Here is a 23,534-nt window from a genome sequence, read left to right as displayed (position 1 = left end):
TTCTTTCACAAACCAGCACTTTTTATTGTACGTTAACTGCGTCTGCCACTTCTGCCCAATGTATGGTTCTTTGAAAAAATGATTTGCACAAAATGTAAACCCGAAAATAGTTCATCATATTCGGCCATTAACAGCAAGCCGTTAAGTGTCATTTACGCAGACTTAAGAATCGTAGCAGCTTGGGTTTAACGACCGTTTAACTCACGCTTTGATGTATTTGTGAAATATTAATTTTCTCGTTATAAATGGATTTCTTTTCATCGTGGTTTCTGTGTGAACAAAATGGGTCCCGTATTGTATTTCTGTTATGTTCTGCTAATGACTTTTGCTGTGTGCGAGTTGTAAATGTGTTCGCGTCACAGAGAACGTCAACCATTTCTTGATTTAGAAAAACCTTCGGACGACATGCTTTAACATGTCGACAGGACTTCGATATTTAAATTAAAAACCGAGCAAAAATGTTCAGCAGCTTAACGACCTTCACATCTTAACAATATAAGAATCATCAATATGCATTCTAAATGTAAGAGGGTGTAATTATGTGTATATATAATTAAGATGTTTTTAATTATCTTTGACAAACCCATGTGTTCAGTTAAGTCCTATCAGCTCATTACAACACACAGACATCACCAAACGCGACTTTTAATAAACAGTTAAATTTTTCTATGAAAGAACGGAACTTCCATTTTTATCATCTTTTTCGCAAGTCTACAAAGAGTAGACTTTTTCCAAACACTACCCCCACCCCCTTCGGAGTTGTATAAGCCGTAAGGCTAAAAAAATGACCTTTCACAGCCATTTGGATCATCATTTTTATTATTTTTCAAAAGCGCACAGAGGTCATTTTCCTTCTCTCCCTAGCGTAAGGTTTGAAGACTTGTGAAAATGATGATTGAATGGATGACCTTTAACTCACCTAACCGTGTTCTTAGCTGGGCCAGTCTGTCAGCCTCTTTTCCCCAGCTCTTCCCGACGGATTGACGTGAAGATGGCCAGATCACTTCAGCGAGTCCAACTTCTTCAGCTGACCGTTTATTGTACTTAAAGAGCAGGTCCTCTTTAGTTAATCCATAAACGAGATTAAGACTCCCTTCTTATTGGCTTGAGGTATCATAACGCCCCATTTAACCAACCGCACTGGTATCATAATTTTCTTAAAATTGTTTTTAAATATTTAAGTTATCTATTCAGATTCTACGCGTGGAGTTCTATGACTGAAGTCTAAGCGACCTGACGTGATGGGGTTCATATTAAAAACCGCTGACAGGGTCGCAGTAAAGGTATTTGAAGGGGGTTGGGGCGGGGGTTGGTGGGTGGGGGAGGTTACCTTATCATCAGAATATTAATATTTTGTATGCCTTTGTTTGTAAGATAATTTTTTTCGTTCAAACACGTGGAGACGAAATCGATTATTATCTTATTTTTGGAAAATGTGATATTTTACACATAGAACACATAGCAAGGAATTTATTAACACTACACTGTACATGTACTGTGCGGTATTGGCTAGCAAATTTTGGGATAATGCAATATTTACACTGCATAGAACTGTGTCCTTATTTGGGTGTCGCTACACAGAAAACACACACAGCGCGCGCACACACACACACACACACACACACACACGCAGACACGCACTCGTGCATGCATACTCGCATTCAAGCGCATACATATTTAAGCACATGGACACAATTCACACGGACACGCCTCATGCACACGCACACGCACTCACATTCATGTAGGGGCCTATATATGTTAAGAAACTGTGAGTTAGGCAGCCGTTTTCATCCATATATACATGAAAAATAATATGTTCATAAATTGTTTGTTAATATTATATGACTTGTGTTACGTCGGAATGGAACCACCGCACATAGTTTAACAAGCAAAATCATCCGCCCTACCCTGTTTATAATTTAGCATTGCGTGACCTTGTTACTCATAATTACACAATTCGTGATTGACTTAGTCAGAGACACAAATATAGAAAGGGAAGGGAAAACGGTGAAGGACACCTTCACAAATTGGCTGCAATTCAGTTGAATTACCAAATCCATTGCCTAACGCCATCGAAAAAAGTGTCATGAAAGATTAAGGCGCCAATTAGGCCCGCATACCATAATGCGTCATAGAGTGCTGTCGACAGAAGCATCCGAAATTACTACCGAAAAAAAAATCAATTAACTTCAGTAATTATGCAGCAACGGGCTATATCATTCTCGGTATTCTAACAGCGAGCTCTAAATCGCAAAAGGAAGCTGTCGATATGGCACACGATCGTGTTGCTTCCATGGAAAGATTCTCAGTTTTAATTCTTTTATTGTGTCTTCGCTGGTGTTTTGTCGGTGCACAGTGCCCGTGGCAGGAATCGGGGCTGAAACCTTGGAGTGATCCTGCAACCTGGGGAAATGGTCGGGTAAGATAAAGGTTTTTTTAATGACACGTGTCTGGTTAGCATCCGTCTTTTTTTTTTTTTTTGTAAAAAAAAGAGACGAACAATAAAACGTTAATAACTTTTAATATTGCTATTCATAAGCTGGCCTTTATTATACATGATATTTATCTTTATCTTTTTATCACAAATTTTAACAAATAAGGCAACATTTTTTCTTTAATGATTAGGTTTATTTATCATATAAAGTCCGCTGAAAACAAATTCACATACAGCACTGTGCACTTCAAAACTTTCTTACCTTTATATTTATTTGTCACAGACTCCTGGCTCCGGCGAGGTCGTCGAAATAACAGAGGGGATCCTTCTGAACATGTCCCCGCCCAAACTGGCCGAAGTGCATATCGAAGATGGTGGGAAACTGGTCTGGGACATAGGCGGGAGATTTGAGCTGCAGTCCGGTCGTATACACATCAGTGGCGGCGGGGCAATTATAGTGGGAGGCAGTGAGCCCCAGTGTCGATATCCTGAAAACAGCAGAGCTATCATTACGCTAATTGGTAAGATGGGGATTTTTTGTCCTGTTTTTAAGAAAATAGATAGATCTCAAGATTAAAAAAAAATACTGCTTGTTAATTTAAATTTGTGAAAAATAAGAAAGAAAAGTGAAAAGGGTTGGAAATGTGACTTGTTTTGTGAATAACGTAAAGTATGTGTCAGCTATTTAAACATTTTTCCGCATCTAATGTAGGATATAGAATATGATATAGGATATAATGACAGTGGGGGTTAACAGTAAACAGTATTCCAAAATGAATTAATGTCCAGTCTTTAAGCTCAGTGGCAACTCTGAATAGTAGACTTTAAAAAATGCTAGTGCGTCTTAAAAATGCTACCGCCAAAGTAAAGTTTAAATGTAATGGAAAATTTAGCCAAAACAACTGTTGTTCAAAATCGCCACTTGTCCAAACTGACTGGTCAAGGACCCCAGAAACTGCTGTTCAAAATCACATCAGTCACCAGTCCCATAACAAAAAGTAAAGAATTGAAAGTGACATTTATAGATAATAGAAACATAATCTAAGACAACCGCTCAAATCCCATCAGTCCATTCAGATTTTAGCAACTAATACGAACAGCAATCCACTGGCCCGAGCAGAGCGGTGGTAATCGACACTAACTGTATTTCTGTTTTTTTTTCAAGGGCAAAAAGACGAGTTTGCCGACGAAGCGGGCTTTGGACAGAAGTTTATTGGTATCCAGGCCAACGGGACTCTTGAGCTGCATGGCGCGGACAAGATTAGCTGGACCAAGCTGAGCGGAACTGTCCACAAATTAAACAGTTCAACAGGGCTGGTGTTTGACCATGACGTAAGTATGATCGCATTCACAACAGATGATCCTTGAACTAACTTGTCCGAGGGTCAAATATGGCCGACCCCACTTGAAAGCAATGCCGCTTAATCCCCCAGTGGTCTCTCCTCCTATCTCACGCGTCATCCCTGCAGTGGCCTAGCAATTAAAGCTAAATTAAATGACTTCGAAATTTAATTGCTAGGGCCCTGTATGGATGACACGTGAAGGTTGTACTTATTAGTTATCCTTTAGGCTTAATTGTATTTGAATTATTTTTTATACAGATATTTATCACCTACCAAGGGTCTTTCAAGCATTTTGCATTTTAATTAATCAGAAATTGTTAGGAACTGTCGATATATACTTTCAGGGACCATTCCCATAACCCTATCGCACTAGCTGGATTGATCCAACTCATTGGGGATTCTTGCTAAATTGCATTCAGTTTAAGGGGCTTAAATGTCTGGCACGCCCCCTCGTAACTTAAAGAACATGGATAAAGTCGGAAGAACTTTGTGGTCCGTGGTGCCTTTCGTGTTGCTTTGCGAGGGGGCGTGCCAGACAATTAAGCTGATTGCACCTTAGCGAGAATCTCCGCTGAGATGGAGCGTTACTGCGTGAACGATAAGGTTATGGGAACGCAATTTTAAATTCTGTTGCTGCAGAATTCCTTTGATTTATTCATGAAACATACCACAACTACATGCACAATGCACGTTAATGTTTCTACAGAAGTTGAGAAACCAAGAAATGGTTGATATTTTGTACTTTTAAGGAAAGGAATTAGTAATAATATCACTAGTGGGCCCAGGATGAGGATCAATAGGTGGGGGGGGGGGGGGGGGGGGGGCTGGGGGGGGTACGGCAACATTAAATTATTTTATTGCAAATCCTCTTAATTTTGCCTGTTTGTTACTTTTTTAAGATTCACAGTAAGACTAGTGATAAGCAATTTGAATCTTAAGCGTTCAATTTAGTGAGGTGCATCGGGGTCTTTTAATGGCATGCTCTCTCTCTCTCTCTCTCTCTCTCTCTCTCTCTCTCTCTCTCTTGGCTGTATATTTAGAGCTGCTGGTTTTAATCTAGTTTAAGTTTCGCTCTGTATACCGATTCTCATTCGTCTTCTTCTTTTTTTATGATATTTGGGGAGGGGGGTGGAGAGGGATGGAGGGGAGAGGAAAGAATGAGAGATCTTTCTCAGTTACGAGTGAAATCACGTGCCTATTGGGTTCTCTCTGTCTCCTTGCAACTTCCTCAATCTCCCCCCCCCCTCAAATCCGCCACTGGCGGTGGGGTAACATTTTGGATCATGTCTTAAGTTGTATTGTCATGGAATATTTTCAGGAAGTAAACTGGCACATTCGTATTCCTGGCCTATATGTCTACGTGATGGACCCTGCCACAGGCACTCCCGTAGATTTCCGGCACTTCCGTTACAACAGGAGGAAACATATGGAGAAAAAACTGCCCAACTTTCTAAGATCTTTAAGTAAGTGTCGTTTGTCTCTGTATCTCAATTCCCCCTGCGGGATATTTTGGATTCAGGATATTGTTAATTATTATATCTTATATCCACATTATGTATTATATTATAATACATGTACATGTATATGTTGTAAATTGAGATTATCATTGCGGTTATGGCATGTTTGATAATTCTTACAATGTGAACTGATTAATCCTTTCAGGACGGGTTCTGTACAAAATTATCTAGTTCGCCCTTTGCAAAACCTCAGATTTTTTTTTTTTTTTTTTTTTGGTGTTTGTTACTCCTTGTTGGATGGAGCGCATTTCACAATTCGTTGCTCCTCGGACTAACAGATCTGCGAATCAGATATGGCCGACCCTCTTGAAAACTTTCTGCATAATCCTCTAAGAGCGCATTCCCAGAGATTTAGATCGATCCAACTAGATCGACCTAACACCCTGAGGGTTCACGCTAAACTGCTGTCAGCCGACCGCGCACGGAAGTTTATTTCCCCCTTACAGCTTTTAGTAGGCGGGACAGACGTTTAAACCGGCTAAGGTGACAGTAATCTAGTGAGACTCCCCACGGGGATAGATCGATGTAAAATCTGTGGGAATGGGGTCTTACATAATAGACAACCAAAAGATTCTCCGAGGGGATCATGAGGCAAGCAACCAAGTGGGTAGGTCATATCTGTTAGTCCGTGCATGAACTTCGGTTGTGAATGCGACCATGGAAACACAGTAGAGAAAGATAAGACACCATTTGGAATGCTCGGAAGAAAGGTCTTGTTGTGATGTTTGGAAAATCAGCTGTTATTGTGTACCATCTCTCCCTCTTGAATATCTTAAAGCATACACGCATTTTCAGTGGCGTATCTAATTTGAGACGTGTAGGCCACGTGACCTGGGCGTATTCCAAGAGATGGCGCCACTGAGAGGTTGCTATCAGTTTACGTAAATGCATTCATCGAGAATCCCTGCGGAATTGGGTCGATCTGCGTAGACCGATAGTGTCATTGGGAATGCACCCTTAGCCTTTCACCGCAGAATGCTCCCCAGAAACCTCTCTAGCACTTGCTACATGCTCTATTTTCCGCAGCTGCGTGATTGTCACTTTATTAAATGTACCTGGCTACCAATTACTGACGTCTTGTCACTTACACCTACGTCACGTGTCAAAGACGTGCCAATGAAACAGATGGATAATGAGAAATGCATAAAATGAGGGATCGAACAGATTTCCAGTCCTTGTGCGACAAGACGAAAGAAAATTGGTTTCATGTTACCGTTTTAAAAATTCATAGGAGCTATTGAATGCGACTCACGTATGTCCTTCAAGTGATGTTATGTCATTAAAATAATTCCACCTAAATTTGCAAACACTCACTTCATGTGTGTACGTAATGAAATATGATTCAGTTTTAATATTTAATAGTTTTCTAACGAGATTACTCTAATCAAACACTTCTGCTCAGACTTATATACGACAGCATATGTCTTTGTTTTAATTTTCCATGGTTTCAACCCTTCTGCTGTATATTTTAACACAATTAAATGTGTCCAATATTAAGGACAAACTGCGCAGATAAATGCAATTATACAAGTTGTATCGACCCGCATATTCATTAACTACCGGGTAGATTCGTTACTTGTACTAAGAATGAATTAATAATTTTACTTCAATTTACAGCTAATATTGAAGAAAAAATTCACAATTTTATTCTTACTCGGTAAAGCATAGGCACAGCTGATGAAATTCTTTTCTGACTCACTTACATGTATACAAGTTATACAAGTTTTTAACTACATGTAGTACGGGGATTTACACTGGACGGCGTCCCTTCTGCGTCCTTTGTGCGACCAAGAAAACTGGCATCGCTGTGGTCGAAGAAAGGAGACACAAACATCAATTTGGTTGCAAATTGACTGCTCAATGATCGGCCAATTATTATTTCTACTCTCAAACGGGGCCGTACTACGGGATGCAGAAAGGACGCCGTCCAGTGTAAAGGAGGCTTAAGGGAGAGGGGCACAGTAAATTGTGACGAACGAAGACTGTATACACAGAGTTCAATTTTACTATAATATGTACCGTAGGGCACAAGGATGAGCATCTACAGGTACTTCGTAAGTCCCATGTGCCACTTGCTGCTCCCCCTTTTAGGGGGTTTGGGGTGGGGGAATAGGACTTGAGCTACAAAGCTAAGGGGATGGCACGTGGGTCACTGAGGCAAGTATTGGGCACCCTACCGCAGTGCGAACCTTTTTATCTCGACTGAAGAACACATGTAGTCAGTTAATTCTACAGTATGTCCAATGGGTCGTTACAGATTTTAAGGTCTCTCACTGACCATGCATTCTAGTCTGACGCATTGAATCTGTACATGAGAGTTTCCAGTGATATAGTGTTCGGTCCACAATGATTTATACAGGTAAACCTCATCCTGCATGGTTTTAGCCGACTTCCATCAGGCTAACCCTAACCTGTATGAATCTCATGGAGGGTGGATTCTCTGCCACGTGGTTTCTCAGTCTCCACCCAATAAGTCGTCTATGCTAACGACAAAAAGGTGAACACTCATAACGGATTTCACAATTATAAATTGCCTTTCTAATTAGTGCATTATACGTTAGGACCACTGTGCATTATTTATGTTATGTTGGTTTGTTTTGTTAAGATAGTTACAGTACGTTGTCAATAGTCAAAACATTATGCCCCCTGTACATTATTTAGGTTATATTGGTTTGTTTTGTAAAGGTAGTTACACTGTGCGCTGTCAGTAGCAAGCGATGGAACGCTTGGCAGTTACGTCATGGCCAAGAAGTGCCCATTCCCAGTTTTTGAATATTTCATGGAGATGATTTAATGTTGGTTCTGTGACTCAGCAGCCATTATAAACAATGTTTATTTTGTAACTTTTGGAAAATATCATATGGACTACACAGTAGTAGTAGTAGTAGTGGTAGGCATTGTCGCCGTAGTAGTAGTAGAATAGGCTTCGTTCACATGGAAAGTCTATTTTCTAAAAATCTATTTTCTATTCGCTGTGCTCGGAGGAGATCCTGATACCTTGACGCATGCGCAGTAGGAAGTTAGAAAGTTAATGGCGGTCGCGGTTTCTTCGAAAAATGTGTTTGTCGATTTTGTGCAACAACAAGACGAAGAATATGAAGAAGCTATACACACGACAGATACGAGTGCAACCGTCATGATCCGATGGCAAGCGATGCGGCAACGGAGGATGAGATTTAATAGAATGCGAGCACAGCCGAGAATTAATTACAGCTTTGGAAGTAACTGGCTCGCGCTGCCAGTAATTACGCCGCGGGATATTCAGGGCACAGACCGTGATCACAATATATACCGCGAATAGAAAATAGATTTTTAGAAAATAGACTTTCCATGTGAACGAAGCCTTATATTATACCTTTATATACATTATGATATAGGGAGCAGAGCACATGCAGATAGGCCCTATATATTATTTCAAATTAAAATAAAATTTTATCAGCATATATATGCAAAAGTTACAAAATCCTCTCCTTTTTATCAAAATATTATATTCAAAGCTTCAAACATTGTTCGCTTTATTAATTGAAATATCTTAAAATAATTTCCCTCGTGCTGTCATTTAGTAAGGTATGATTGAACTTACCGCTATTTTCTCATGAAACTTTGGTTTTTCTTACATTTCATTTTATAAAGATCTATAAACTTACTGAACTTTTTTTTAAATTCCATTCATATGAAGATAATATGATCGAAATTTGCCTCCTCTCTCCTCAAATAAATAAATAAGAAATGATTTAAAGAAAAAAAAACAAAGAAATGATTTAAAGAAAAAAAACAAAGAAATTACAAAGAAAAAATAAACCCGTAAAATTACCTAATTGAACTTTGTCTCCTCTGTTCTTCTGATAAAAAGATTTAAAGGTAAACAGCATAAGAAAAAAAAAGAAAGAAATGAAAGAAAGAAAGAAAGAAAGCGAAAAATGAATTTATAAACGTATAAGTAAGAATAGAAAGTATTGAAGAGGAACGATCGGAAATAAATGTTTCAGAAAATGATTGCCATTTTTCAGACGTGAACGACGGTCAAGTTATCATGTTAGCGTCCAGAGCCACGTTATTCGACACAAGTCTAGACATTGACTACACCCTGGCTATTAACGCCCTGGAGGAGATAGGGGCAGTCCACGTGGGGGAGTATCAGGAAGGAAACGCCTGGGCTATGATAGCCGTCACAGGTACTTCATGTTCAAGTCGTGTCCAGAAGTGACGCTCTGCCAAACGTCGTTCGCTCTTTGCTTTTTTTTTCTTTTTTTTTTTTTTTTTACATTTTTGTTATAAAAGATTTTAATAAATGCACAAACACGCGTGTATTGATAGATGGAATCTTGTCTTATGTGCTTCGACGCTACATTACAATACATTGAAGTAAATGCGATTGTTTGTGAACCACAATTTGTTTGTGAACTGATGTCTATACACTGTATATAGGACAGACGCTTATTACTGTCCCTCTCATGTTTTCTAAGCTTGACCATCAAACTGTCCTTTAACAAATCTGGCCCCAAATCAAGGTATAAAATATCTTGCACATGCTCAGTATATTAAAGAGAATCAGTTTGGGGGTATCAATTATTTATTATCAAAGGCCAATGCGTCTTTTTTTCTATCTGACAAAAAATAATAAATAAATAAAGAGATAAAAATGAATAAATAAATAAATAAATAAGTAAATGCAAATTTTTCGCTCGCAGGGCAACCAAATCTTTCTCAAGAGGAACTGACCAATGAAAAAGGGTTTATCTACACCGAGACCTGGCCCGTCACACTGGAGTACCAGGGATTCATTTACACGGTGCAGAGTGGGATCACGCTGCCCCATTCTCCCAAGGATGCCGTTAACTACGTCAGATTCCGCGTGCTGGATAGAATCGTTCAGCCTATTATTGACGTCATTGATGACGTGTCCTCGTGGAAGCCGGGTGGGTATTGACGTCACAGATTGACGTCAGGATAGACGATGCTGTTGTTAATGTGAAAGCTTTCTTGCTATTTGTTAGATTTAACATGCATTATCCTTGCTCATTTTTACTATATTTTCCATCTTTTTCTTCTTCTTCTTACTGCCATTATTATTATTATTATTATTTTTATTCAGCATCTTAATAAGAGTCTTTGACATTAGAAATGTTGCCCATTTTTTACTGGGCAATATTTCTAATGAAAAGTAAAATTTTTAGGGAAAGACATGGAGACACAACAAAGCGAAAGAGAAGATTACTGCCTCATTGCCTTCGCATTGATTCTTCTAGCGTAGTCACTATATGGACATGATCAAAACCTACTTTTTTACTAGTCTGTGTGTGATTCTTCAGTTTTTTGTATATTTGTACACGTGTTATTGACTTGCATAATGCTTATTTCGTTACCTAGGAGACAGAATAATTGTAACTTCTACTGATTACCCCTGGATTCAAACAGAGGAACCGATATTGGTGAGCTGCCCCACATGCGCCTCTAACCAGATAAAGTTGAACAGTAAGTTGTGTGTGTGTGTGTGGGGGGGGGGGGGATGTCAGTTTATGCCTTACTTAAATACCACCTCAATTAATATGGTGCCTTCTTTGGGTCCTGTAAACAGTGCCCTTTGCAGCAGGAAAATAAAGTGAAAATGTAGATAAACGCTAATTTAATAGAGAGTCCACCTTCCATTCAGTTATACAGGTTAGGGTTAGCCCGATGTAAATGGATCAAAATATAGGGTATATAGTGCTTCCTATGCAAATGAATAGGAAACATGCAGGCTCTCTATCATGAGGTGGCTCTCTATTACGTCACACCGATCACCAAAGATGTGCACCGTGCGGTGTCTCAGTGTCACTATACTAAAATGAGTCAAGTAAATTGGTTTATATTCCAACGAATTGTGTTCCAGGGGAATTGTTCTACACTCACTGGGGGGTCATCGAGAACAACGTGGACATGAGGGCGGAGGTGGCCGTTCTTACCAGAAACGTGGTGGTCCGGGGGGATATGTCAGACGCTTGCTACGGCGACAACCAGTGTGAGGCTTTCTCTCTGGACACATTTGGTGGGCACATAATGGTAAGTGTCAAGCAGGTCGATGACGTCCGTCTGTCGTCATCGTGACGTCATTATGGCGTCGAGACGACACTGTGACGTTGAAGTGCCGTCACGTTTTGAAACATTGTCATATAGATCTACATGTCTGATAATTGATTTATTCTGAAATTTCTGTCCTCTTTTTTTCTTAGCTGTAATGTTTCCCCTTCAGCATTTTAAAGTTTATTTCTGGTAACTATCTTACAGTACTGTAATGAATGTAGTGTACGTCATACGCGACACATATGTAAGGCTTGCCTCTTCACAAAACGCAGTCTCACACTTTATAACACAAACAATACAAAAACCGTGATGATGATACATTTCTTATATCTGGTCGCACATATTCTTCACCAAATGACATATTTACTTCGTCACATAGGTAGTACATGGCTTCAAAGCGTTTCATGTTCAAGGGGTCGAATTTGTTCATCTGGGCCAACAGAGTGTTGAAGGTAAGTCCAACTTTTCGTTTCTCTATTTTCAAAATTTTTATAGATTTTGATTGCATCATTGCCAAGTACTTCAGTCTACCTGAAATTTCTTGGAATAAGCTCAGATATATATGGGATGTTTGGTTTTTTAGATAAATAAAAGCACTCTCGCTCACACACAACCCATTCACCCCACAAACAGTGAAGCAAGCACACACACTGAACGCGCGCACACACATACACACACACACACACACACACAAATGTACACAAACACACACACACACATACACTAACGCACCGCTAAGTCTCTGCAGTAGCTCTCTTTCCTTTTTAGGTTCTTACCCGATTCACTTTCACATGGCCATGGACTTGAGAGGAAACAATACTGACGCCATAGTGGCACAGAATTCAATCCACCACACCTTTTCCAGGTGCTTGACGACCCATCAAACCAGCGGTGTCAAGGTGAGAGGATTATCTTAAAAATCATACTTGAAAGATGTATGTGTACAGGTACGACAATAATGTGCCCTGGAATGGAATTAAGGACAAAATATGCTAAATTAGTAGAATTTCGAGATTTGACATCAGCTACGGCTCTTCTGAAAAAAAATATCAATCGATAACATACAATAACTTGTAGATAAACAGATAAAGGAATGAACAAACAAAGGAATGAATAAAAATATAGAAATATATTAGAACGTCAAAGGCATAGTTACTGCACGTGATTTACGATTACAACGTGACTCTCGCCAACGTCACTTTCATTTTTACAATGTATCATAAAAATTTAATGATATATTGCTTTTGGAAATCAAAGCATGGGAATATTTGAAACACTGAATAGCAAAAGAACAGAGAATTGCACTTAAATAATTCCATGAAATGACCGTCTATTTGTATTTCATCAGACTTCCCCCCCCCCCCCACATATAAAAAAGGAACAGCAAACGCCGATAACTGCGTGCATTGCTACATGTATGTTATTCCCTAACCCTCGATTCCAGTTGTGAAGACGCAAAACATAATGCCAGTGCAAACGAGGCTTTGGTTTGGAAGAAAGGTGGCGTGTATATTTGCATTATCATTTTGGTTATAGTTGTTCAGCAATTATCGTATTCAATGTCTATGTTTGATGTAGGTAACTGACAACGTCGCGTACCTCCACTTTGGCCATTGTTTCTTCCTGGAGGATGGCGGAGAGAAATACAATGAATTTGGTGGAAACCTTGTCCTTGGGACTCTGAGAGGTTCTCTCCTTCCGTCTGACATGAGGTGAGTTGCACATATAATAATGGCAGCACTTTAGGCAGCTAAAGCCTCGGTCACAACTGGACGCACGAATTTCAGGATCGTACGTCCCCTGCGATTTTTGGGAGTTGCGGAGGCCGTAGAGGTCGTAGAGGTAATGGAAAGTCTGCCTTGCGAGTCGCAAGGGTCACATGAGATGTCCTTTCAGGCAGGGACGCTAAATGCAAGGAACGATGGTCGTAAAAATTGTACACATTTCTTGAGTATGTCTTGCTTCCTGTGTACCTGGCACACACTCACCACTTACGAAGGGAATGCAACGCACGGCGAAAGTAGTGCCCTTTTGCGTCAGTTTTGCTTCACACTTACTCAACACGCAAAGGAGACTTGCTCCTTCATTGCTTGCGACGTGCGTCTTGCACAGCGTGCGTCTCCTTTACTAACTCCGTGCGAGGAAGCAAGTTGCCCTTGCGGCCTCGCTGTTCGCAGGCTATTCGTAGAATCTCTTGGACATGTCCAACATCCTCCGTACGTTCTTACGGGCTGTCTGCGAACTCGAAATTGCGTAAGAAGGACTTGCGTGGGACGTGAGATTCTGCGCAAAATTTGGACGCAAACAGCCCGTAAGAGCCCGTACGGCCGGTTGTGACCGAGGCTTTACATGTCGAAATCAACGAACGAAATCAACAGGGCATAGGCAACGTCCTCAACTTTGGAATTTTTTTTCAAACGCGTATAGTGCACTTCTACAGTCATTTCAATATCCTTATCAAATAGCTTATCATATATGTATAACCATCAGCACTGAAATTCGAGATCTATAGACTTATTATCATTATTCCACGTAAATGACAGTCTCCCAGACACGTGCTGGTTATTATCGGCCAGACACTGGTAGTTTATCATTTCCGTAAATGGAATACGATGAAATCAAATGTTATATATAATATTTATTTTGTCTCATTGTTATATTTAACGGCTAAATTTCAAATTTCTCGCCTCTTTGATCGCCCGATTCAGACATCAAAAATGACAACAAATATGGCGTTCCTCATTTACAAATTGTTACAATATTTCACCGAATGGGGAGGTTATTAATTTCAACCAAAATAGACAAAAATCTCGTAACAAGCCTTTGTTGATTTTTCCAGACCGGCGTCTTTCTGGTTTACCAATCCACTGGTGTATTGCAGAAACAACGTTGCCGCAGGATCAGAAGTAAGAAACCTATCGTAAACATTTCGTTTTTTTCTTCTTCTTTTTTTAACTTCAGTTTTTTATACATAATTTCCAGCAACCCCCATACATTTTACTAGCTGTATATACTCCTGTTGTAAGATATGCTTGGTCGTTACGTAATTCGACGCCCGTCTATTACTTTCTTAACTTCATAATAATTATCATACAACTACCACATCCACTACTTAACCATTTCTGCTAATACTAATACTACATATGCACTACTACGGCTTTATGTTTTTAATCCGTCACTTCAACATTAATTCACAAATGTTCCTCACTTTAAAGGACGTGGCAATATGTTTGCCCTCACATTTCAACATTAATTTGTCCGTTTCTCACTTTAAGGTGCGAAGCTTTATACATTTACCCCCACATTTCAACATTAAATCACAAAAGGGCGTGGGTTTATATATTTACCCCAACATTTCAGCATAAATTAACACATGTCCATCACTTTTAGGGGCGTGGTTTCATATGTTCATTCCCACATTTCAGCATTAACACATTCATGTCCATCACTTTTAGGGGCGTGGCTTTATGTACGTGTTTCCCCTGGAACCCAGAGGGATGTCTCAGGGCAAGGGTTTGATGGCTCTCGGGGAGGCCGCCAGGACTCCTTTACTACAGTTTGAAAACAATGTGGCCCATTCCAACGCATTAGTGAGTACCTTCAACTACCTTTCGTGGTTTTAGGGCCATTAAAATACGTTGTACTTGTGTGTGTGTGTGTGTGGGGGGGGGGAGATGGAGGGGGTGCAGCGTCTACAGGAATGGTTTACGTACACGTAAAAAAAGAAAAAAAAGGGAACTGGCTATACGGCAGTGATCAAGTTTTTCTTTTTCTCTCAGCATAAAATGCACGCTAAATCTACATGTATGTCCAGTTATTGTTAAAAATCACTGGGAATTTCTGATTTCAGATTCAAAAATTTCCCTATGTCATCAAGGTAAACCCTATCCAAAAATTTACGGTATATAAACCCGTCTTTGAGTTTATTAATAACTGTGAAGTTCAATGGAAAAATAATGGGGTTTGCCTTGTTTTGCCTGTTATACTTTTTCCTTTGGGGAGAGGAGGGGGAGATGGGGGGGGGGGGGTAGGGACACACGTGATTACGCTCTTCCCTCCTCTGGCTTCACCCCTGCGTGTTTATCTTCTTGTAAAATTCTCTGAGTAAATAAATTAACCATTTTTTACATCACAATCCTTTGATTCTCTTCTACAGGCAGGTCTTTGGATTGACAACATTCTGGGACAGGCGGGAGAGGTCATTGCTACAGGGAACGCTTACATGCCAGAGATAGTTCTAGAAAATAACACCGTGATTCCGTACGAGGTGGTGCTTTCTCATTTTACCGGCTACAAAAACAAAATCCAGAATGCCTGGGTCCGTGGTTCTCCTATGAGAATGTCACAGTGCTCGTGAGTGTCATGATTTAATAATAATAATAATAATAATAATAATAATAATAATAGGTGCTATGAAAAGAAGGAGACTTACCATTGTGTTAAGTAAAGTCGCAAATATTTTTTATAAATACGTGAATGTCTTATTGTATCATACATGTACCTACAATCTTGCTAAATGAGGGGATATTCCAACACCATTACATCTGTAATTTCAACAAGGTGCGTGAAAATGTATCTTGATCTATATTGTTCCATATTTTTCAGCTTCTCTGATAGTCTACGCGGCATGACATTTGCATTGTAAGTGAATATCCAACTACATGTATAACCTCTCTACTCGATCTATCTGTATTTGTTTATCGTTGAGAGTTTTTTTTTTAAATTTATTTATCAGTCTTATGGAATAAGATATTAGTAAACTGGTAAAAAAATTATAAATCATATTATACCTTCCGCAAGGAGGTCAGATTATGTTTTTATAAGTATTAGTTTGTTAGCTAACACAAATGTAATGGGCGGATTTTCAGAAATTTTCAGGATATGACCGGATATGTTACATGGTCTCACATAAAATTCGATGATATTTTAACAGTGGCCCATTACATAACTAAAAACTTTATTCATTAATACTGAGAATCAAGCGGACTTGGCGGAGGTCTGCCCATTCCCTTAACCCTGTCGTGCTAGCAGGATCTCCGAGGGGGTTCTCGCTAAATTGCGTTCAGTTTAAGCGTGCACGAAAGTTAATTACCCCTCCCCGTCTCCCCCCCCCCAGCAGCTTCGGTGGGCGTGTCAGACATTAAAGCAGCTTAAACTGAATGCAATTTAGCGAGAATAGCCTCGGAGCTAGATCGATAATAGTACGATAAGTTTATGGGAACCCAGTCTAATATTCGATGTCCATTTGTACACCTCAGAGCTGGAGCCTATCCACAGTATGTGCGAGACAGTGTCTTCGTCGGCCAGTCAGCCAACACCGGAGAACCGGCTGTGATTCTAGACAGAAATACCAGAAGATATATTCGCCTGCCAAGGTCTACGCCCGATCAGCGGATGTGAGTTTTTATTGACTGTTCAATGTACCTGTATTGATATATTCAATACTGATGTAATGTTTTTCTATTTATCAGTGGATGACATAAGATACTAGTGAATCAGCTATAGCTGTATGCATCCATATAGTTCTACTGTGTTTGGTACAATGTTCAAGCTCTCGGCCTCCTGCCTTCTAGCCTAGGACATTGTACAGGGCGTAGATCTTTTTAGGAGCATTTGAATCTAAATTAATTATTTTTTTGTATCAGTGTATACAAGATCTCTGCGGTGATTTATGATGAATCGTTATTTATAGATGTTTCAATTACCATGTAGCCTCTAGCAAGGAGGTTTTGTTTTTTTATGTCTAGCTAGCTGGACATTCACGAGGTATGGGGATGTACCTGAGATACAATGTAGTCCGAAATCCATTATTCATTATAAATTGATTCGTCTCAGAGCGGTCTACAGCCGGTTATTTCAAAGGTGGTTTTTCAGAGTCGACTGTCCGAACTCATTGCTAATTATATTTATTATCAGTATTTGTATCGAGTAGTTTTGTCTCAAGTAGGTTCCAATAACGACAGACCTTTTTCGAAATGGATGTGTTGTAAGTGCACTGAAGATGACTGGGATGAAAATCGTAGGGCACTTTCCCAATGAAACTATCGTTCTATGTAGATTGATCCAACTCCGCGGGAGTTCCTGCTGAATGCGATCAGGTTAACTAATTAACACGCGTCCTCCTGGCTTTGAGAAGAAAGCAGAAAAGCATCTGATTATACGAGTACGTTGGAAACAAAACAAGGGGAGGCGTGTTAATCATACGTGCAGTACCTATTCACGCCAGGCGTGACAGAGAGTTAAAATCTATTATATGCACAACTTAAGGCGTACGAACCCTTTTCTTTTCCTGCGTATGAAAATGGAACATATAAAGCAGCATGTGAAAATGTTTTCGAACTACATTATACTCAATACATTTTATCTCTCTCTCTCTGTGCGGACGTTCATCAACGTTTGCCTGCGTACTTAAGACATAGTATACGACGTACAGTGTAAGTCTCAAGAACCCACTTGTGTTTGTCTGCGTAGGGACTTTTTTCTCATACGTTATATTATTGCTTTGCGCTGAATGTGACAGTGCCTTAACAATGTATAACTTTTTTCAGAAACACGCCCGTGACAGGGGCTCTGTTCTACGATCACGCGGTATACTTCGAGAACAACTGGTTCGCAGGATTTAAGAATGATCAGTATCGCCTGGCTGGTGCCATTGGCTTTAAGAGAAGAGATACAGGGTTCACATCTCCCACCAACGGAGTCCGGTCAGCCATGTTTGCGTTCAGGGGCGGATCGGTAATGGTTTTGTTATATATGTGTGTGTGTGTGTGTGTGTGTGTGTGTGTGTGTGTGTGTGAAAATAATAAGATATTTATAAATAAATTTAAATAATACAGTAAAAGTAAAATTGTCGTAAATAATAAGTGCATTTGGTCACAAATGACTTTTAATTTTATCTAAGGCATACAATGTTTCTCGTAAACTAATGCTTTGAGATCGGCCTGCTTTGTGGGAGCTAGATGAACCTTGCAAAGAGAGCTAAAAGTAAAGTAAAACAAAGCAAAGCAAATAAAATCTTTGATTCGCCGGTATTGAGAGGTCGGTGAGAGAGGGTTTAACCCCCCCTCCCCCCCCCCTCCCCAACTCTCCTTATCTGGTGTTTCCTATATGTCAGGACGGGAATCGAATGCTTGACGGCGACGAGGCCGATGGGTTTGGCGGCGATGCGGGCGACAGACATAAGGCGACGAGGGACTTTGACGGCAGTGTCACCGGCAGGACGGACGTGTTTGTCGTCAAACCAAGGCAGTTTGTGAACACCCAAAACTGCTATAACAAGACGGATTGGAACTTGGCAGTATGCCCGGACCGTATGGCCAAGGTACACGCACGCACACACACACGCACGCACGCAGGTACACGCAAACAATACAGACAGTTAACCTTCCACACACACACACTAGATAAACTGCACGCACGCAAATGAAAACACACAAACACACACACGCTTGTTCACTTTTGATACACGCACGCATGCACATGCCAAGGATTAAACATAGCGTTACATTGTATTTGCTGCAGAAGACGCAACGTTTTTCTTTCTTTATCTTCCCTTTATTACCTTGACTCCGCTATGATGCCAACAATTTGACTTATAGTAATACATGCACATTTTCAGATTCGGCTAGTCAAAAGTTCACAGGCGGACGTTAAACTCAAAGAAAATATGTACATGGTACGGGACGACTTTCACAAGCACCTGGAGTACTTTGACGGCGCCAAGAAAATCGGACCCCTGGTCATCAACGGCTACAGTTACACCATGCACTTTGTGGGACCGTCTCCAGATTATTTGGAGTTCAGGTTGCATGGGTTCGAAAGGTAAGGCACTGTCTTTGACTGGGTTCCCATAAATCTATCGTACTAGAGGGATCGATCTAACTTCGAACTCAATTTAGCGAAAATCCCCTCGGAGATAGATCGATCCTGCTAGTGCGATAGGGTAATTGGAATGGTCCCTGTACTTTGCTTTTGCATCTATTTTACTAAAAGTTTGATATCAACTATCTCGCGTTCTTTGTACGTCTTCAATAATTTGCATTGTTTTATTGTACTCCTAGGCGTATTCACTCGAAAACAAAAACATGTAATTATTATTATTATTATTATTATTATTATTATTGGTAGTAGTATTACATTGTAGAAGTACGTGTAGTAGTAGTAGTAGTAGTAGTAGTTGTAGTAGTAGTAGACGTTATAGTAGTAGTGCAATAGTTGAAAACCGGACTTAACAAATAAATCTCTTTACAGACATTTTCGTGTCAGAATTGGGATCTGTTTCCCCAAAAACTCTTCCTCGTTCACTATCGAGAAGAAGTACTTTGGGAGAGACTTTACTTTTGCGAGCAGCATTGAGGATTTTGAGACCAAAGCCGCCTCCAGTCATCTGGTAGCTTACTGGGACTCCAGCACAGGGTATTGTATGGAAAACAAGATAAATAATACATGAATGAATAAATAACGAATAAATAAACGAATGACTGAATAGATAAAATAATGAATTAATTAATAAACAAAAACAAACGAACAAACTGGCAAGCAAAAATAAATAAATACAGACTTGACATTTCATATGGAATATTTCAGTTTCGAAGGTATACCTAGGTAAAAATACGTTTTCTTTTCAAAATTTCATATAAGATTTATGAATGTAAAAGTGTGCAGTCAGGTGTGTCACTACCAATTAACTGACTTTCATGCCTGTTGCGCTGCTACATTATGTAATTTGCAGTGATTAAATTGGGTAGTGTTCCTTTGGGCTGATCAAAGCTTGGCTTAGGCAAAGCTTGGTTCTGCCAAAAAAGTATCCATATTTCGGCAACTACTGCATAGAAGAATTTGAAATTTTGCATGCAAGCGGTCAGTTTTGCAGTGCGTAAGATGAGTCAAGTAGTGCACTACAAATTTGTTAATCTAAGGCAGAATTGCTCGAAAAAGACAGACATAACCAGACAGATCATAGCGCCAAACGGAACGGTCCCCACAGTTTTATAGAGTAATGCCCAGACTGATGTACCTACACAGAAGTCATCCCCAATGTATCAAAATTTTACCTACAGGGTACAGGATGCACTGTCTTTCGGGATACGCTGCTGCAACCTAACAAAAAACACTTAGTCTGTTCAGAACGAGGGGTAAATTGCCACTAAAATGCGTTTTTCAAAGCCCTTAGCGAACAACAAACTGGTTTTAGCAGGTCAGAACACCAAATGACCTCCGAGGTACCCACTGTATACAGCAAAACATCGTCGTCTGTTTCTCTAATGAATTGGGGGCCATGAACGATTCTAGGTAGAACACTGAAACTGCGTGTCTTTCTTTATTGCGGTCGGATTTCACCTGTACCGCCCAATTAGTCAAAACAGAGTTTACAGATATCCAGAAGAGGCCTACGACGAAGCATATGCGGGGTCTAAAGTGACAAGGGTGATTGACAGCGTCAGTATTTGGAGTAGATTCCACATTGGTGCCAAAACACCAATGGTAGTCATCGACGAAAACCTGAACCAGATCAAATAAGGGAATAATCTCGGGACCACTTGACTATCATTTGATAGGGGGCACCTTAGGAACAATTCTAGGTTGCACGATGAGGTTGCAGGTTCACACAGAGCACTTTTAATAGCAGATAACTTACAGAACCAAGGGAATGAGCAGCTACCCTGGTCATCAAAATCGCCACATTTGAACCACATAGACAATATTTCGGTAGACCATTACTCACCATTCAACTGCCTACATGTCCTACAACAAAACTGGACCAGATTGGACAATTTTAGACCGATGCCTGGAATGCTATTCCAGATTGAACTCTAAAAACCTACCCCCAAGAAATGCCTTGCCGCTTGAGAGCGCTGGCAACAGCCACGAAGAGGCCAGGCGTAACAAAGACCATTACTGTGACTAGCAACTGACATGAGGGTCTTTTGTGGAGCGTATTACCCTTTTACAGACGATAATTTGGAAAATATGGAGATCCAAAATATCTCTTTTAATGGGAGTCGTATGACATAGAATAGGCAATGTGTTTTTGTTTGCTTCTCTGGCGAATACCATAAATGAACTGATGTCACAATGACATCAAAGAGATAATGTAAACTTATTAAAACACGATTTTAATCCTTATTTTCATTTATCAGTCAGCAAAATAGGAAAAAACTGATAAAAAATTATTTCGAAAAAAATATTCCATATTAAATGTCAAGTCTGTAAATAAATAAATAATATTTAACAATGATAAAGAGTTATATTATGTTGGTTGAAGCTGAACGTTTGTTGCCAAAGTAAGGCGCGTAACATTGACACAAGGACACGAGAGAGAGAGAGAGAGATACTCTCGCATGAAAAACCTTATTTGGACAAGTCTTGTGGTTTCCTTGCTTGCACAGTCACTGCACGTGCCTTTTTTCCATTTCAGTCTTTTGTTTCTTTACTTCGAAGGCAAAATGAAACGCCTGGACGGCGACGATTTCTCCTGCCCGCTAAAGAAGTGTCCAATCATAAAAATAACCCGCAACGACGGCGGCTACAGTCCGGCATTCTGTTACCCTGCTGCTTACGGGCCCTACGCTAGGGATCCGGTGGTAAATAGACATTTCCATAATAACCAAATTGGAACATTTACTGGTGTAACCTGACAGAGAGTTCCCCATGATAGTTCCCCATTTACTTGTACAGGTGAGCCTCGATCGCCCTAGATTTTGACTCACTAAATGGAGGGCGGACTTTTTGTTACACGGACCCCCATTTTCGTTACACCATTCGGCACACACTCTGATGCATTCTATTTTCCAGTCTTTTAATTTGCCGGGATAAAGAGCAATATTTCACACTTGTTAAACGAATCATGTTGATAATGAAATCACGATTGGAGAAATATTAAGCGGGTGGCGTACCTTTGTAAATAAGAATAAAATGAATTAACAATCGTTTCACCGCATTGGATATTTCAGCCCCCTAACGGTGATGCCATCGTGGAACCGGCCCCTGCAAAACTGGTTGTGACCCCCAGTCCCGGTGACGGGGTAAGTAACTCTGTAGATAACGGCGCTACTAGTACAATAGTTCCCACTCTCTGCGTCTCCTTGACGAATACAACTCCCCACCCCCACCCCCCCAGATTGAGTATACATTCTTAGAAATTGTATACATATACTTCTTTTTTGACATTTTCAGTCTGCCTTTATTTATTTATTTATTTATTTATTTATTTATTTGTTTGTTTGTTTGTTTGTTTATTTTGATATACATGTATAAATGTACTAAAGGTAAGGGTGCCCTACTGTATACTGTATGTGTGAGTGTGTTTGTGTGTGTCTGTGGCGTAAATACATAACAACAACTCTTTCTTTTTTGTACAGATTGGAGCTGGTGCTTCGAAACCGTTCACGATCAGAAGTAACCCATAGCCCGAGCGGACATTTCCTGAATCCAACCGAAAAGATAACTGAAATGCCTTATTATCCACGCTTTCTTGACGAGGACTGTTAAAAAACTGAACATTTTAAAACATACCATTTTTCTGGCTGTTTTTCACTGTTATTTGTGCAGAGCTGTGCACGTGCCCGTATATCAATGTCATTGTGGTAATATATGAAATAAGGAACAGGGAACCTAAAGACGGAAATACGTATATCAATATCAATGTGGTAATATTAGAAATGAGGAACAGGGAACCTAGAGACGGAAATGCATGTCCACACAGACGAAAGGATTTTATATAAACCAACGGCAATAACCTTTTCATGCTAAAAACGCAGACTCATGATCGAATTTGTATTGGAAATGTTCTAGAACCCAGAGAATAATCATGAATATATACATATATGCAGTGTATACAGGGAGGGACGTTCATTTTATCAAGTGTAAAAAAGGAATAATATAATATAATATAATATAATATAATATAATATGTATCTGTATTAGGTGACATCATACGGTATTATTGCAATTTAAATATAAAACGGTTAAAGAAACTGTAAGGGACGTCAGAAAGAATAGTTTGTGCATTGGTGATATTAAGCAAAATAGTTAATTGTCGGTGGTTTACTCTTACATAGATCTGTGTCTACACGTGAGCCATTTTCACACTGAGCGATATATATTAGCGATACATGTTCGGTATGTTTTGAGAGATCTTAATCCCGCATGGTCACGATAAGTCGCGAGACTTTGGGC

The 23,534-nt window shown here is 39.8% G+C and overlaps 1 protein-coding gene across 1 annotated transcript; it reads left to right on the top strand.

Annotated features, from left to right (window-relative positions):
• Positions 1-2,040: 2,040 nt before the first annotated feature.
• On the top strand, positions 2,041-22,882 carry LOC106175340 (cell surface hyaluronidase). The gene is made up of 23 exons (XM_024076733.2): positions 2,041-2,419; positions 2,718-2,955; positions 3,600-3,766; positions 5,096-5,240; positions 9,305-9,469; positions 9,986-10,213; positions 10,665-10,769; positions 11,167-11,336; positions 11,737-11,809; positions 12,126-12,256; positions 12,936-13,069; positions 14,197-14,263; positions 14,813-14,947; positions 15,514-15,710; positions 15,963-15,998; positions 16,616-16,753; positions 17,906-18,092; positions 18,472-18,678; positions 18,976-19,178; positions 19,608-19,772; positions 21,775-21,940; positions 22,310-22,381; positions 22,718-22,882. The coding sequence occupies exons 1-23, from the start codon at positions 2,270-2,272 to the stop codon at positions 22,763-22,765; spliced, it is 3,327 nt and encodes a 1,108-aa protein (XP_023932501.2). The 5' UTR covers positions 2,041-2,269; the 3' UTR covers positions 22,766-22,882.
• Positions 22,883-23,534: the final 652 nt, after the last annotated feature.

Source organism: Lingula anatina, chromosome 8 (assembly GCF_051362555.1).
Source record: "Lingula anatina isolate TDL-2025a chromosome 8, LinAna3.0, whole genome shotgun sequence".
Classification (NCBI taxonomy): domain Eukaryota; kingdom Metazoa; phylum Brachiopoda; class Lingulata; order Lingulida; family Lingulidae; genus Lingula; species Lingula anatina.
The sequence above is the reverse complement of the archived record's forward strand: the minus strand, read 5'-3'. Positions and strand labels throughout refer to the sequence as shown.

Bases quoted from the DNA above. Each gene is read 5' to 3' on its own strand.
- LOC106175340 (XM_024076733.2), top strand. From the start codon at position 2,270: ATGGCACACGATCGTGTTGCTTCCATGGAAAGATTCTCAGTTTTAATT. The intron at 9,470-9,985 runs GTACTTCATGTT...TTTCGCTCGCAG, and splicing joins GGCTATGATAGCCGTCACAG to GGCAACCAAATCTTTCTCAA. The intron at 11,337-11,736 runs GTAAGTGTCAAG...TTCGTCACATAG, and splicing joins CATTTGGTGGGCACATAATG to GTAGTACATGGCTTCAAAGC.